This window comes from Haematobia irritans, chromosome 2 (assembly GCF_050003625.1).
Source record: "Haematobia irritans isolate KBUSLIRL chromosome 2, ASM5000362v1, whole genome shotgun sequence".
Classification (NCBI taxonomy): Eukaryota; Metazoa; Arthropoda; class Insecta; order Diptera; family Muscidae; genus Haematobia; species Haematobia irritans.
Window position 1 is genome coordinate 626,192 of NC_134398.1, and position 18,196 is coordinate 644,387.

The window sequence follows — 18,196 nt, forward strand, 5'->3', positions numbered from 1 at the left end:
CCAGCATTACTGAGGTGGGATAATCCACCGCTGAAAAACTTTTTGGTGTTCGGTCGAAGCAGGAATCGAACCCACGACCTTGTGTATGCAAGGCGGGCATGCTAACCATTGCACCACGGTGGCTAATAACAAAATATGCTATGAACTTGTGAAGCTGACAGGATTCGGTATTTTCCAAAAAATATTACCGTATAAAATCGGAACAATGAAAAGGTGGAACAGAAGTATCACTGCATGGAAAACTTCACAACACTGCCGAGGTTAGAATAATCAATGTTTGTTTTGTCAGTGTTTGGGCAGATTTGGCCGCAGTTTCTTTAAGTGATTAAGTCCAATGAACTAGGTCCATCCATATAAACTATGTAAGGCAAAATAAATGCGTATCATCTTCACGTACATGTGAAAAATTTAGTTATATACAACAATTTTTTGCGATATAATCTTCCATAGTAATTGGCATAAATTGGCCAAACGACAAGAGATAGAAAAAGTCAAATATGAACCAAAGATAATATGAAACGATAGCTTTCGACTGAAATAAAAACCTTTTGCAAGAAATCTTTCGAATCGCAGTAATGTTGGATATACGAAGCAGAGAGAAAAGTGACCACTGTGGCCAAATGAAAAAAGATGGGATTACAGATTTTTATTTGAAAGATAGATCTTTTTGGGCGAAAACTTCATAATTCAACGTATGTTATAAGCTACTTCTGGCAAATTCTTTTACAAACTTAGAAACGTATTTTATCTTGTCAGGTTCACTTTTGTTGAAGTTTAAAGTGAAATAAAATTGCATCCGTTCTAAAGTTTCAAACTTTAATGTTTATGAAAGCTTATAACGTGGATTTTGGAGGCCCCACCTTAATACACAACCATATGTTAGAAAAAGATATGCATATGCGAGTTGGTGTATCTTTTCCCCCTGGTTTCAGTGAACCTTTCTTTAAATTTTTATGAATGTTGTGAGTACAAGTCATCGACTTTATTTTAAAAGTGTCAGACGCGTTTCTCTGGCTTTAGTAGTTGGCTTGGCCTACAACGTCAAACTGTTGCTTTTGTGTCGACCATAAAGAAAATCACCACAAATTTATGGCTCTCAAGAATAACGAATAAATACAACAATAGCAGCAATAACTTTGCCATCCAACACAATTGAAACTCAGAGCTAAAAAAAGTTTTCAAATCCATTATTTTATATTCACACTTTCGAGTCATGACCGCAAAAAGCGGTGAATTTACTTACGTATGTACCCCCAAACCAATCGGACACACTTGCTCAAATGATCCCCTCATCATGTACGAAAGCAAAGCGAAAATTTCTGTGGTGGTCAAGTGGCTAGTTGGCTAACTCGTGGTTATGGTAGAACGCGTACTAAACAAATAATAAAACGAATAAAAAAAACAAACCTTGTGTATTACGAGTTTCTAGATTTGAATAGTAATACTTTTTTTAATTTGTTAAAAATAAAATTGAGCCTGAAAGTTGGTCTACTTCCCAAAAATGAATTTAAAGTTCAAGAATCCAGAAAATAGACGCATATGGACTAAATATTACTATACTGAAGCACAATTAACTTTGTGTTATAAAAGTAACATGTACGAGGGCGGTTCGGAAACTTCTTAGCCTATCAATGAAAGAGAATAGTTAGTTTTTCAAAAATATCTTTATTTTTCAATATAATCTTCTGAAACTTCAATACACTTAGTCCAACGCTTTTCTAGCAATTCTATCCCTTGATTAAAATAGTTTTCCTCAAGGTCTTCAAAATATTGGTTTACAACTGCAATTGCATCTTCATTTGAGGTAAAACGCTTGCCAGCAAGGAATTTTTTTAGATTTGGGAACAAGTAAAAGTCACTGGGAGCTAAATCAGGAGAATAAGGTGGGTGGTCAAGCAACTCGTACTTTAATTCGTTGATTTTAGCCATTGTTAAAACACTCTTGTTCGCTGGTGCGTTGTCTTGATGAAAAATTATTTTTTTTTGTGTTGTAAGCCAGGCATAAGCGTAGGAAGGCCTCTGGGGAGGGGGCTTAGACCCCCCCAGAAAAAATGTAGCCCCCCCAGAATTTGAAAACCTACACTGAAAAAAATATTGTCGTGAGGTCAAAGATTTCATGTCTTTAAAATACGAATGTGAATTTTGCTTAGTATAGAAGACGTATTTCTCTAATATAAAGATTTTTTCCTTGTCCAAAAGTCGATAAACTTTTCAACGAAGTCGTCTCGTCCTTATAAATAAGTGATTTCAATTAAAAATGAGTATCATAACATGAAAGAAAAAATGTTTGGGCTAAGGTCCACTTGACTTTAATATTTCAGAAAAATTATTTAAATTTAATGAAATTGTCTTTAAATTTGTTGTCTTTTTGCATCTTGACTATAAAGCAAAAAATCGTTCAAATATAGGACATGTTTTTCAACACTTTATTTTAAAGACGTTTTTTACTTGAAACATAGCATAATTTATACTGAAAGTCGAGTCTTAATTTAGAAAATAAAGTTGTCATTAACTCGCTTTTAAAGGACTTTTATAGCACATGAAGAAAAAAGCTGAAAAACGAAAAATTAAAATTTGCTTCCTAGAAGCAATTACACCAAACCCAAATTTAAAAGGGAATTGTGTCTTAAAAGTGTCCTTACTTGTATTCTACGCTTCTTTGGCTCGGAATCAATACCAAAATTTTTAAAGTAAAGACAAAATCTTTGGAACCGGGCATGCTTTTTTTTCAGTGTATTTACGATTTTACATTTTTATAAAAATTAAACAAGTATATACAACTGCACAAAGTTCCGCTAAAGACTTTCATGCACAATCGAATTACTTGGGTTGTGGTAGCAGTTGGCGATGGAAATGTTTGAAGTCTGATATTTATGAAATAAGGCTGTGATTGAACTTATGGTTTAGTTGAATAACTAACAGCCTGTTTCTGTATGTCGAACGAGTTCAATCGATCGACTGAAATGCATAGAAACAGCTGTTTTTTGGTTATAAATTCAGTTGTTTGTTTCCATTTTAGTCGATCCACAGAGCTCATTCCACATACATAAACGGGCTGTAAAGCTTTCTTTCATAAATTAATATCTTAATAATGCCGCAAAAAAGCGTCGCCAAAAAAGATGTAAAAATGTTCTTTTTGGGTCCGGAAGTGGTGCAAAATTGGCGGAGAAGCGATGAATGTAATAGGAACTCGTCATAGAACGAATGTCCGCCGTTTCAACAGCCGTTGCAATAAATTTGCATCACTTCTTACGGTGTGATCCATATCGTTGTGTGATATTTTCCCAAATAAATAATTTTTATTTATTCGTTTTTTCTTTTTTGATTTTTGGTCGAACTTTTGTTAGAATTATATAAATATTTATAAAGACCTCGAGCTTCAAGAAACATTAATTTATAATAATTTTTATATTTTTTTATGATTTTTAATGCATTCTAACGCTTGTTTGAATATTTTCAAAAATTATCGATTTTTCTATAATGGATTTAGCATTTTTGTGGCAAAATTTGAATAATTTTTACCATTTTATTTATTCTTACTCTTTTTTTAAACTATTTAAGAAAAGAAAACAAAAAATTAAAATATGAAAAAACTGAAGTAAAAAACTACCTGTGTAGTTAATATAATTAACTTCTTTGTGAGGACATTTTTGGAAGTGCTTTTAAAGTTGTGCCTTTAAAACAAATCCCAATTTTTTTGCTGGGAAAAGTGTGGAACTACTTTTAGTTGCTTTATTATACCCTCCACCATAGGATGGGGGTATATTAACTTTGTCATTCCGTTTGTAACACATCGAAATATTGCTCTAAGACCCCATAAAGTATATATATTCTGGGTCGTGGTGAAATTCTGAGTCGATCTAAGCATGTCCGTCCGTCTGTCCGGCTGTCCGTCCGTCTGTGGAAATCACGCTAACTTCCGAACGAAACAAGCTATCGACTTGAAACTTGGCACAAGTAGTTGTTATTGATGTAGGTCGGATGGTATTGAAAATCGGCCATATCGGACCACGTTTACGTATAGCCCCCATATAAACCGATCCCCAAATTTGGCTTGGGGAGCCTCCCGGAGCAGCAAAATTCACCCGATCCGGTTGAAATTTGGTACCTGATGTTAGTATACGGCCTCTAACAACCATGCAAAAATTGGTCCATATCGGTCCATAATTATATATAGCTCCCATATAAACCGATCCCCAGATTTGACCTCCGGAGCCTCTTGGAGGAGCAAAATTCATCCGATCCGGTTGAAATTTAGTACGTGGTCTTAGTATACGGTCTCTAACACCCATGCAAAAATTGGTCCATGTCGGTCCATAATTATATATAGCCCCCATATAAACCGATCCCCAGATTTGACCTCCGGAGCCTCTTGGAGGGGCAAAATTCATCCGATCCTGTTGAAATTTGGTACCTGATGTTAGTATACGGCCTCTAACAACCATGCAAAAATTGGTCCATATCGGTTCATAATTATATATAGCTCCCATATAAACCGATCCCCAGATTTGACCTCCGGAGCCTCTTGGAGGGGCAAAATTCATCCGATCCTGTTGAAATTTGGTACCTGATGTTAGTATACGGCCTCTAACAACCATGCAAAAATTGGTCCATATCGGTTCATAATTATATATAGCTCCCATATAAACCGAACCCCAGATTTGAACTCCCGAGCCTCTTGGAGGAGCAAAATTCATCCGATCCAATTGAAATTTAGTACGTGGTGTTAGTATATAGTCTCTAACAACCATGCAAAAATTGGTCCATATCGGTTCATAATTATATATAGCTCCCATATAAACCGATCCCCAGATTTGACCTCAGGAGCCTCTTGGAGGAGCGAAATTCATCCGATCCAGTTGAAATTTGGTACATGGTGTTAGTATATGGTATCTAACAACCATGCAAAAATTGGTCCATATCGGTCCATAAATTTATATAGCAAAAGTCATCCGATGCGGTTGAAATTTGGTACATTTTGTCAATATATGGCCTCTAACAGCCATGTAAAAATTGGTCAATATCGGTCTTTAGTTATATATAGCCGATGACTTATTACACAAAAATTGGTCCATATCGCCAAAAATAATCTACCAAAACTTTATTTCCATAAAAAATTTTGTCAAATTTTATTACTATAGAAAGTTGTGTCAAAATTTCATTTCTATAGAAAGTTTTGTCAAACGTTTATTTCTATAGAAATGTTTGTCAAAATTTTATTTCCATAGAAAGTTTTGTCAAAATTTTATTTTTATAGAAAATTTTGTAAAAAATTTATTTCTGTAGAAAATTTTGTCAACATTTTATTTCTATACAAAATTTTGTCAACATTTTACTTCCATAGAAAATTTTGTCAACATTTTATTTCTATAGAAAATTTTGTCAAGTTTTTATTTCTATAGAAAATTTTGTCAAAATTTTATTTCTATAGAAAATTTTGTCAAGTTTTCATTTCTATAGAAAATTTTGTCAAACTATATTATATACGTATTTAATCGGCCTTTTTTTGTTTAATATATACCCCGTATGGGCTAACTTACAATTTAGAAGACAGTGTTAAAAAGTTTTACGATACCTTGCCATCGGCAAGTGTTATCGCAACCCAAGTAATTCGATTGTGGATGACAGCCTTTAGTAGAAGTTCCTACGCAATCCATGGTGGAGGGTACATAAGATTCGGCCTGGGCGAACTTACGGCCGTATATACTTGTTATATATTATTTTGATGTCTATTTTTGTATTCTTTTTTATGAAATAAAACAATAATTGAACCTATAAGTTCAGTCTATAAATTTTTAGCTAGGGCGGCTATAGCCCCCCCCCCCCCCCCCACCTAGGAAAATTCTCTAGCTACGCTAATGAAGCCAGGACGTTTTTGTCGAATTAGTACATTTAATTGATCCAAAAGGTTGCAATAGTACTCTGAATTTATTGTTTTACCCTTTTGCAGATAGTCAATCAATAAAATACCTTTGAAGTCCCAAAAAACCGTTGCCATAACCTTACCAGCCGATTGAATTGTTTTTGCCTTCTTTGGGGCACTTCCTCCAGCTTCAGTCCATTGTTTGGATCCATGTTTCATCAACAGTTATGAAACGACGCTTAAAATCCATTTTATTTCCCTTAAAACGATCCAAACAAGCTTGAGAAATGTTCATTCTTATGCGTTTTTGATTGACTGTTGCCAAATGCTGCACCCATCTAGCAGAAAGCTTTTTCATCTGTAGTTCTTCATGCAAAATTAAATGGACTCGATCATTTGAGATGCCCATGATATTATGCGTCTTTTTTGTTTCTATATGAAGGAGTTGCCAGATCGAAACAAAATGTAACATGTGTTCCTAACAGAGATGGAAGTTTCCAAAACACTTAACTGTTTTCTGTTTATACTGCGCTTTTTGTGCCAGGCTAAGAATTTTCCGAACTGCCCTCGTACAAACACCGTGAAATTGTAAAAACTCAATCTGCAGAAATTTTTATCGAAAAAAGAAGTTATGCCGCAGCTGAGCGTTACTCAAAAAGATAACCTAATGATACGAATGCTGTCTCTTTTATACACAAATACTTCGAAGCTTAGGGCTAAATACGTCCCTGGTCAGTATAGACCTGTCCCAGTCCTGGTCAAAACGTATGGAAGGGACCTGTCACTTTAACATGGGTTTGCCTTTGACGGGTTATATGTACGCTTTAGGATACGACTTGAACTGTTTCCAAAGGACACATCCGGGGATAACTTGGTATGTTTACCTCATGAACCAGTCTGAGACAAACTCTTAAGAACCTATATCATTTTGAGTATCTGAATCGCACCAGAAAGGAAAAACTTTTGGAGTATGTTAATCTATAGATTATTCTGACAATTATGTATATTTCATTAAATGTGTAGACCCACACCCAGAGAAGGAATATGATAACCCAAAACATGTTTTAAGAGAAAAATGTTATTCTAGGACTGTTAACATGGAACATGTTTGTCACAACCATGTTATTTTTACGAAAAAATTTGTATGTGATTTTGTGTTTCCCGAGAAAACAATATTTTTGATACAAAAATGTTCACCGTCCAAAAATAACATTTTGCTCTGAAAACATATTTGGGGTGATCATATTCCTTCTCTGCGTGCAAGAGATTTCAATGTCAAGAGAGTACAGAAATTAATAAAATGGAAAAAATGCGACAAACTGGTGTACTGCTACCATTCCTGTGTTAGAACCGTTAGTGGAAAATTGCAGAATTTCCCGTAGGGTGAATAATGGCGGATGGACGACACAGATAGGCACAGAATTTCGCAAGAATGTAAAATTTCGATGCGCTTCAAGCAGAATGCTAGATTTATCCTATAGTGGAGGGAGGGCACTATCAATAGAATTTAATTAACAGCTTGATTAAGCATAACTTCGTTATAAATCGTTACAGATTGGTCGCTTTCTTAGTGTTTCTTAGCGTTTTTATACAAATAAAACATATCTTCATTTCTCGTTGCAATCAATCCACCAGCCTTTTCCAAAATTCACGTAATATCGTTGTCACAACGTGTTTATGTTAGCCCAAGGGAAACATTTTTATTGATATTTTTATGTGCTCATATTTGGGGAATTAATGATGAATTTCACCACTTTGATAGAAAAGAAGATGTGAAAGTCAAGATATAAATTTCTAAAAGAATCCATAGAAGCTCGTTGGTTGTAGAACTCTAGAATACTCTTAAGCCCCAAAGTGTTCTTGCTCTCGCAGATGTTGTAACGATGTGAGGGGTTATTAACTATAATCCCCAACCACAATCGCCCAAAATAATACACCTTTGATCGAGTTGCTGTGTAATGCTGGCGATACATGTACAACATATCCTAAAGTATTATCCCACTTTCCGTTTTAAATTTGGAAAAAAGAACTCCCTTGCCACTGCAATAAAATTGGAATTTGTCACAAACAGAGAAAGACTAGTGCAAGATAAGAAGATACCAAAGGCATTGTCCAGATGTGCTCTTTATTATAGTAGCATTTTTTATTATATATTGTATTAGGTCAAAGTATATTCGAAAAGATAGGAAATATAAACTCAATGTTTGGGCAAAAGTTGATCACTGCAGTGTGATATACTTAACTGCCTTCACTTAACTTCGGAATTGTCCTTTGTGCTCCAATAGTCCTAGAGTTGGAGGGCGTAAAAATGTTGGACTCAAGCTGAGAGTACGATAAAAGAAAGCTGTCAAAAAAGAAGCGCTCACAACGAATGCCACAAAGAAACACAAACAAAAAATGCAATCCCTATTAACCTGCAGGCATAAACAAATGGCAGCACAGAAATCCGTAATGACATCCCATATGCGCTGGCAAAGTGGCGGTCGTTGCATGACACTGGGATCAGGTGATGAACGGGTATTGATGTGTATAACATGGAAATCTTGTCGCCGGGGTGCCTCCGTAATGACTGTGGGCTCGGGTGAAGATTTTCTTATTATTAAAGGATGACCCTCCGGTGTGTCATGTTTCTCAAGGGCATGTTCCGAATTGGCATAGTTGTTCATGGACTGATTCAAATCCGAGTTGCTAGTGTGATGGGAAAGTGTTACCAATGATGATTGGCAAATGCTATCACTTTCTTGAATAGCTGGTCGACTCTCACAGACTCCATTGACTACTGTTCCTGTACAAAGTGTCTGTATAACAACAGCTTTAAGTTTCTATTAGTCAAGCGCAACTCACCCGCTAAATTCTCCTCAGATTCCCAAATTGTTGGCAGAGAAATCGGAACAGACGTTGTCGTACCCCCCAACGACTCCAAATTTTTAGTCAGTTCATCAAATTTCTGCATGAGTTCTTTGAAACGTTCTGTCAACTCCTTATTTTGTTCAGCCATCATAGGTTTCTGCAATTTTTCCCGAACCAGATTACTTAAATATTCCTTTTTTCTAGCTATATCATCAACATTCCATTGTTTGCAAGATCTCGCAGTAGAAGTATTAGGATCAAGGTCATCTAGCTTTTCTTCCCGCAATGTGTTCGAACTTGATTGTGCTTCTAAATCTTCTCGTTGTTTATCTTCATTGATCTTATTGGCAATTTTCCCTGTTGTATCGCCAACACTCATTTGTTTATTGGGACTGATTTGCGATTTACACGAAATATTGGCATCGAATAATTCTTTTGGGAATATTCCTGAATCTTGTCTGACTAAAGTTTTTCCTGTGTGAATCTTTGAACACTGCGAAACATTGCAAATGTCGCTTTCCGTACCGGATGAAGTTGTATGAGTTCCTTCAAGTTGAATACGAACTTCACCATCGGCTCTGATTATTTGTTTGCTAGAAGAATCTTCAGAATCTGATCCATTGCAGACTTCTATTGAGGGATCGTTAGTTTCATTGACACTGAATTTATCTTCGCTCACTTGGATTTTGTTATCTAACGGCAAGGGCTCCATTTCAAAAATAAATTGTGAAAAAAAAATTTTAAAACATATGTACGAAGGAAATTTTTCAATACTCAAATTTTTTGTTTATTTTCATCATAAGGGTATGTCAACAGCAAAATATTTAAATTATTAAACATTTGAAAATGACTACAATATACAATTGAAATATAGTAGAAGTTATTAAAAGGGTATATGTCACATGTGTAGTATAAGGATAGAAATCTATGTAATATAGTTTCTTATAAAGTGTATAAGTTGCCAAGTTAATTTAAAGATAATTTAAAATGTTCCCAATTGTTGTCACTTCGTGAAGTATTTCAGTTGACATGTATTAACAAATTGTCTAAATTTTGTCTTATTTCAGGTTAGCATTTTGTAGCTGAACACAAAAACAAATATCACTTTGGGAAACGGTAAGTTCCTAGTATCAAAAAAACAATATGAATAGCACACAATTAATCTGGACCAAAGCCTGATTATATAGAAAAGCAAGGGAATGTTATGCGCAATATATATCGTATTGTATAGACTTGGGGCTCCCTCTTTCCTAGCAAGCGTGACATGATCCGTATAACCTTTTCAGGGGCTTGGTATTTATACACTGAAAAAACAGTGAACCCACCAGGAAGAAAACTTTCGGTTAATTTTAGAAATTTTTGAATATTTGTAGAAAATTTTAACTAAATAGTATTAAAAACGACAAATTCAAGAAAATTTATTAGACATAGCTAAATTTTTTTCACTTGTTAAAGAAAATTTTGTAGTTTGGAGGAAAAACTTGGACTTCAAAATTGCAAGAATGTCTTTGGTGACATACGAAGTTCATGATGGACGCATTTTTGGTAAAATTTACAAATTTTAAGAAATTCTGAACTATTTTGTGGAAGACACGAATTTAGTTAATCTTTATGCTTCATTTAAGTATATTTTTTTCCTCGGTTTTAGATAATTTAACTAACGTACACACAAAATTATTAGAGTAAAGGAAACTTTCTCCAAACATAAGAATTTCATGAACTAAAATAAAGTTAAATTGGCTTTAGTGAAATAGAGAGTTCACTTTTTTTTTGAGTGTACTAAAGGGTGATTTGTTAAGAGCTTGATAACTTTTTTTTTTTTAAAAAACGCATAAAATTTGCAAAATCTCATCGGTTCTTTATTTGAAACGTTAGATTGGTCCATGACATTTACTTTTTGAAGATAATTTCATTTAAATGTTGACTGCGGCTGCGTCTTAGGTGGTCCATTCGGAAAGTCCAATTTTGGGCAACTTTTTCGAGCATTTCTGCCGGAATAGCCCGAATTTCTTCGGAAATGTTGTCTTCCAAAGCTGGAATAGTTGCTGGCTTATTTCTGTAGACTTTAGACTTGACGTAGCCCCACAAAAAATAGTCTAAAGGCGTCAAATCGCATGATCTTGGTGGCCAACTTACCGGTCCATTTCTTGAGATGAATTGTTCTCCGAAGTTTTCCCTCAAAATGGCCATAGAATCGCGAGCTGTGTGGCATGTAGCGCCATCTTGTTGAAACCACATGTCAACCAAGTTCAGTTCTTCCATTTTTGGCAACAAAAAGTTTGTTAGCATTGAACGATAGCGATCGCCATTCACCGTAACGTTGCGTCCAACAGCATCTTTGAAAAAATACGGTCCAATGATTCCACCAGCGTACAAACCACACCAAACAGTGCATTTTTCGGGATGCATGGGCAGTTCTTGAACGGCTTCTGGTTGCTCTTCACTCCAAATGCGGCAATTTTGCTTATTTACGTAGCCATTCAACCAGAAATGAACCGAACACTGATTTTGGTAATAAAATTCAATGATGAAATGAACCGAACACTGATTTTGGTAATAAAATTCAATGATTTGCAAGCGTTGCTCGTTAGTAAGTCTATTCATGATGAAATGTCAAAGCATACTGAGCATCTTTCTCTTTGACACCATGTCTGAAATCCCACGTGATCTGTCAAATACTAATGCATGAAAATCCTAACCTCAAAAGAATCACCCTTTATGTTATCAAAGCTGGTCAGGGTGTTTAATCAGCAGCTTTCTTATACACGTTTTTTTCCGTTGCCTAATGTAGGACTCGGACTCAACTCCAAAACTATTATACTATAGACGAGTGTATTTCGATCTGAGATATATTTATCAGCGTAGGTTCAGCTGTCTGGGGTTTTAACCGAACAGCTTAGTTAACAATTCAATAGTGAGGCAATTACTTAATGTCAATCAATGGTATAATTGCTTGGCATTGGTGTAACTTCACAGAAAAACAAATTAAAAACAACACCAAAAGAGATATTTTCTTTCAACAATTTTCGCCACATTTTCCCAATGACTTGGTTCGTTTTATTAAATTTGCCCAAGTTTGAATTTTTTCTTGGGATCACGATTTCACATTGTGCACGTTTCGAGTTGCACACATCCCCTCTTCGCTCCATCCGTTGTGGGTCACGTAATTAGTCCTTAGTGGCGAACCGAAAAAGTCATTATGAAAATCCATAAAACGTAGCTCCAAAAGATTCGCACTCGGCGCAAAAACCACCGCAGACGAATGTGAAACAATTTTCAAGTTACGCGATAGGAGAGGAAAACACCAAAACATTCTCTGGCATAGTGGATAAACAACAATGTTGAAGCTACTAAAATATTTGCAAAAGCATAGCCAAAAAATAAAACGACCAACACTATAAAAAATTATATTTCCACAACGACTGGAGTGTAAACACATTAGATTTTATTTGTATTTAGTCCTTTGGCAGATAATGTGAAATTTAATCTAAAAAACACACACACACATATACATATTTTGTTTTTATTAAACTGGCAACATTTTTTTTTTTGGGAATGAATGTACTGATGAAGAGTCATATGCGATTAAAGGATTTATTTTTGATGTAGCTGAAAAAAAGAAAATCTTGACTTTAATTGACAAATTTAAATTAAATGTACAAATATGATTACAAAAATCCATATTAATATCCCAGCAAAAAAAGCGTCGCCAAAAAAGTAATGAAAATGTTCTTTTTGGATCCGAAAGTGGTGCAAAATTCTGTTATATTTTGTCTAAAAAATAATTTTTATAATTTTTTATAATTTTTAATGTATTCTAACGCTTGTCGGAAATATTTTCAAAAATACATATTTTTTTCAGATTGAATTTAGCATTTTTTTCGACAAAATTTAAATGATTTGTACCATTTTATGAATTCTTACTCTGTTTTTAACTTGCTTGAAGCAAAAAAAAGTTATAATTACCCATTAAAAGTATGAAAAAAACAAGTTATAAAAAATTGAATTAAAAGAACTTCCTGGGTAGTTAAAATAAAGAACATCATTTGGAGTGCATCTTCTGGAAGTGCTTTTAAAGTTGTGCCATTTTATGAATTCTTACTCTGTTTTTAACTTGTTTGAAGCAAAAAAAAGTTATAATTACCCATTAAAAGTATGAAAAAACAAGTTATAAAAAATTGAATTAAAAGAACTTCCTGGGTAGTTAAAATAAAGAACATCATTGGGAGTGCATCTTCTGGAAGTGCTCTTAAAGTTGTGCCTTTGGAAGAACTTCCAATTTTTTTTGCTGGGATGTTATCAGGATTACACAGAAAAAATATCATCAAAATATTTTCAATTAAAAAGTTGATTGAAGTTTTCAATTAATGAATTAATTGATACAATTGACTTTTTAATCAAGATAACAACATTAAAAAAATTGAAAGTTCTTCTAAAGGCACAACTTTAAAACCACTTCCAAAAATGTCCTCCCAAAAATGTTCTTTATTTTAACTGCACAGGAAGTTCATTTGAGTCAAATTTTTATAACTCGCGTTTTTCATATTTTTAATGGGAAATTTATTGTTTCAAATAGGTTAAAAGCAAATTAAGAATTAATAAAATAGTCGAAATTATTTATTTTTTTTTTGAAAATAATTGATGTCAAACATTCCAGACAAGCGTTATAATGCATTAAAAATCATAAAACATTTTAAAAATTCTTTATTTGTCAAAATATCACAAAATTTTTTAATTCACATCCAAAACACTGGATTCGCATCACACCTTAAGAAGTGATGTAAATTCAGTGCAACGGCTGTTGAAATGATGAACATCCGTCCTATGACAAGCCCATGTTAAATTTATCACTTCTGCGTCAATTTTGCACCACTTCCGGATCCAAAAAGAACATTTTCACTACTCTTTTTTTTGCTGGTTAATTAAGTCAATGATAGAAAATTTTTAAATTTTTTATAAAAAAAAGTAATTGCTACTATTAAATTTTTAATCAAACTCGGAAGACTAAGTCAGTGAAACAAAGTGATGGATTTTTTTTTTAATTTTTCAATTAAAAATTTATTTCAAACAATAATTTTTTTATTCAAACTAAGAGTTGTAACAGTTAAGAAAGCAATAGAAAATAGTTACGTTTTTAATTAATTGCAATCAACATCAATTCAATTATTATTTGAATCAATTAAAAAAGTTAATTGAAATTTGCCGATGAAACTGAAATCAATTATTTGTTATGCCCAATTAAAACTGTGATTGACACTAGCCGTTTTGTGTTTGGAGATATTTCATTTAAAAAATTAATTGGATTGTGATTGGATCAGAAAAAAAATGTTGTGTGTAATATTGAAAAGTGATACTCACCTATCAAAAACTGGGTAACCGCATGTGCTACATTTAGAATTACCAGTAATCAATATCTTACGATTCACACCAATGCCACAGTTTTGAACATAAAAGGTTACCAATAGCAATAAATATCGGCTACAAGTGGCCAACTGCCAGCTTTGAATGCTGCTATAACCCTAATATTTTGCGGAGTTGTTTGGAACAATACTTCCGAGACCTATTTTTACTCAACATTGGATTTACTCAACATTGTGATTTCGCAACAAAGCCGTCATGAAGAATTCGCTTTCAGCTATGAGAATCTATGGAATCTAACTATCAAGCCCTTTATAGAAGTTATGATCGATCGCAAACAAAAAACAAATCTCTTTTAAAAACCAAACTAGCCTGGAATTCTCATTCATAAAAAATGGGAACAATTCTGCACACCAGTTCATGAAAGATGATTTTGGTTGCTTTTCCTTGACATATCTATAAGCGTATCCAGTGCAGAATCTACCCATTTTGGGCACGAAGAGTTTTTTGATATTCCAATATTGTCTATTCCAAAAATATGGATACATTTATTATTATTATCCAGCTTCTCTACCCATCACAAAAACATACTATTTATATGTTATATATTCGTATGCACTATCAAAGAATATAAGAAACCCTGTGAAATTCCTTGGAGGCATTTGTGCTACAAAAAATCCTTTACTTTGATTGTATCTCGGCCTCAACACTACCCTCATTTTCACTTCGGCACAGCTAGACACACATCCCTGCATATGTCTACGGGCAGACATATTCTTCTCGCTGGCATCCTTTTTGCAAAGTAATTCGTTGCAGGTGCATTTGCACAAGGGACTTCAAAGAACAAATATGCCAGCTCAAAGATATTTGATTAAAAAGAATTTTTTATTAAGAGGAAATTGTATGGAATATTTCCTCCTCTTCTACTATTCATAGCCAAAGCCTCATTTCAATACAAATGGAAATATTTCAATTATGTTTGGGATCGGGATGTGAAAAAAAAAACGAGAAATTGTTGGCAAAAACTGCAACTGGAGAATATGAAATATATTCAACAAATTGCAGAGTTTGCAAATAAAATCTATAATTAAATTCTATTAAATTTATTTAACCGGGGCCAATGGTCAGTATACCATTTTACATGGGACAATTTTACACCCTCTAGCCATCCCGCCGATATTCAATGGAAATTTAATTTGTCCATATTTCGATGTAAGCAAGCACATCATAAAAGCACATTCACTTGTAAATTCTTTTATTTGTTTGCTTCCCTTTTCGAATGAAATGGAAGTGAACCGCCCACCGCTCTCAATGGGGGTAATTCCAAGTTTTATGGCATTGTGGGAAAATGGCTCAAAATGGGAAATTTTACTCTAATAAAAATAAATGGCAAACGAAAAACAAATGGACAATTCGAAAGCACACCTTTGAAATATGGCCAGGTTATTTATTGGCATCATTCTATGCGATGGGTGTTGCTGCATGCAAACATGAGCTACCATAAAGCTGAATGCAAGCATTTCCTTCCTGTTACTTCTGCGAAAATATTTCATTGTGAATTCAGTCCCTCTTTGTAATCAAGTGAGCAATATTTCCTCTTTAAAAGCTAATAAAAATGACAAAAGTAATAAGCATACTCTGCTTTGTGATACACTATAGGTTCTTTTCGACAAGGATACGAAACTGAAAATTCCTCTTAATTTCAGTATTCTAGGTTGATATACACACATATCCTTCTCTAATAAACGTATGCGGTGGGCTTTATGGGAACATCCAGGCCATTGAAGTTTAGCTTAAAGAGCTTTTGCTTCTAAATCAAATAGATGGGATAGGTTTAGTTTGCTTTTGTCTTATTGGTCGAGTGGGAGATATGAAGATAATTTGGTATGAGAAGCACTACTTACTGATAGCCAATTTTATTGCTGTCTCTAAAAAAATCGAAAAAAAAATAGAATGATGACTTTGCAAGGAAACTATATCTTTTCGAATAAACTACAAACCAGAAGAATGTGAAAATGATCAGAAGAATGCGAAAACTTCATAAACGCATTAATGTTTTCAGAAATAATTAAAAGTTTCACTACACGGGCGGAAAAGATTGTTTTTCATATGTTTCGGTGTAAAAATTATATGTTTGGTACTCAAATTTTTAGCACATTATTTTTAAGTGCAAGCATATAATGTTCATAAAATAGTATAACATATTTGGGACATATATGGTAATATGTTAGAACATATTATGTTTGGGACATCACATTTTATTAAATATAATATCTCTGGATGCAAACATATATTAATTTGGAATTTTCGTATAAACATATATATGTTTAGAAACGTCAGATAGTGCAAGAGAAAATAGGGGAAAAAAAGATGACGATAAAGATACATAACGAAAGACATCAACGTAACACAGTGAGAAAATTAAATGAGAATGGTACTCTGCTTGGGAGACATATTTTTTAGTTTGATAAATGAGCTTGCATTCATTGAATGCGCCAGGGGTACAAAAGTACGCCATTTTCTGAACTTTATCTAAACTTGTCGGCTGCTGAAGTGCCGGCCACAACCCCAAATAAGAGGTGATATAACTCCTCCTTGGGGAGTGCCTCTGCTCACATACCGTTGTATGCTTGCTTGTCCTAGTGTGGCTGAAATACGTCTCTTCGTTAGAAGTTCGTCTACGTATTCCTTGATTAACATTCAAAGTTGCCAATCCATTTAATATCGAGCTAAGATGGACGAATGTCCCTTCCATGTCTAGAAAAGCCACAATTGTGTATTCAATGACAGATAATAAAATAGCAAATTTCAATATGGACTATCAGTCGTTTAATCCAAACGTATTTAGAACATCTGTTGGTGAGCCTAATTAAAAAAGTCCATATTGGAGCTATATCAAAACACGACTTGATGTCGATTATCTATGGTACATTATTCACTGTGGTATCACAATGGACTGAATAGTCTAAGTGAGCCTGATACATCGGCCTGCCACATAACCTAACCTACCTAACATGGTACATTATTGAAGGATGCGTGGTTACAACATACTGACGGACAGAATTTATGGTCTACAGTCGATACTTTGATGGGTTGTAAATGGAAATTTAGCAGGAAATAATTGCATTGACAAAATCAAACATATACCTAAATGAAAAATACTTATAGGAAAAGCTACAGTAATGTACCATCTTATTAAAACATCTGACTAAAACCGGCAGATTTGTAAAAAACCTTGGTACTTAAAACCTTGGTACTTGTCGGAAAAAAAAATCATCACTGTTTTTGGTAAAGTTTGCTATAAAATGAGAATGATTCATAGCAAAGCTAAGCCCCCTACATACAAAATTTTTTTCAGATTCAATCACAAAATTAATTGTTCCAATTAATTTTTTAATTGAAATGTCTTCAAACATGAAAATGATAGTATCAATCACAGTTTTAATCGAGCATCAAAAAAATACTTGATTAAAAAATTAATTGAATTCATTAGCAAATTTCCATTCATTTTTTAATTGATTCAATTAAATTTTGAATTGATGCGGTTTGATGGGTTGTAAATGGAAATTTAGCAGGAAATAATTGTATTGACAAAATCAAACATATACGTAAATGAAAAATACTTATAGGAAAAGCTACAGTAATGTACCATCTGATTAAAACATCTGACTAAAACCGGTAGAATTGTATATTGTAGCCTTAAAATCTTGGTACTTGTCGGAAAAAAAAATAAAATCATCACTGTTTTTGGTAAAGTTTGCTATAAAATGAGAATGATCCATAGCAAAGCATAGCCCCCTACATACAAAATTTTTTTTCAGATTCAATCACAAAATTAATTGTTCCAATTAATGTTTTAATTGAAATGTCTTCAATCACGAAAATGATAGTATTAATCACAGTTTTAATCAAGCATCAAAAAAAGTACTTGATTAAAAAATTAATTGAATTCATTAGCAAATTTCCATTCATTTTTTAATTGATTTAATTAAATTTTGAATTGATGTTGATTGCAAAATTCTATTAAATTTTTAACTAAAAACGAAACTATTTTTAATCTCTATACTATATTTCAATCACGTGCTATAACTATTTTAACCATTTTAAGTTTGATTGAAAAATTCA

General features: G+C 33.6%; 2 protein-coding genes across 19 annotated transcripts in view; one reads left to right on the plus strand and one right to left on the minus strand.

Annotated features, from left to right (window-relative positions):
- B4 (imaginal disc development protein B4) overlaps positions 1–18,196 on the plus strand; it is a 350,112-nt gene that overhangs the window by 94,763 nt on the left and 237,153 nt on the right. For 14 of the 16 annotated variants that reach the window (XM_075293008.1, XM_075293015.1, XM_075293006.1 and 11 more), the window contains one exon: positions 9,781–9,829. The exons of the other annotated variants lie outside the window; for them this stretch is intronic. The gene's annotated coding sequence lies outside the window, so the exon portion shown is untranslated. The remainder of the gene's footprint in view (positions 1–9,780; positions 9,830–18,196) is intronic. 16 annotated transcript variants of the gene reach the window in all.
- On the minus strand, positions 7,953–9,558 carry LOC142223173 (uncharacterized). Of its 3 annotated transcripts, XM_075293026.1 has the most exons (3): positions 8,708–9,558; positions 8,278–8,648; positions 7,953–8,207 (listed from the first exon to the last, which is right to left on the minus strand). In XM_075293026.1, the coding sequence occupies exons 1-3, from the start codon at positions 9,423–9,425 to the stop codon at positions 8,181–8,183; spliced, it is 1,116 nt and encodes a 371-aa protein (XP_075149141.1). In that variant the 5' UTR covers positions 9,426–9,558; the 3' UTR covers positions 7,953–8,180. The 3 variants fall into 3 exon arrangements, with proteins under 3 accessions (XP_075149141.1, XP_075149140.1, XP_075149139.1); XM_075293025.1 differs by having other exon boundaries at positions 7,953–8,642; XM_075293024.1 differs by having other exon boundaries at positions 7,953–8,648.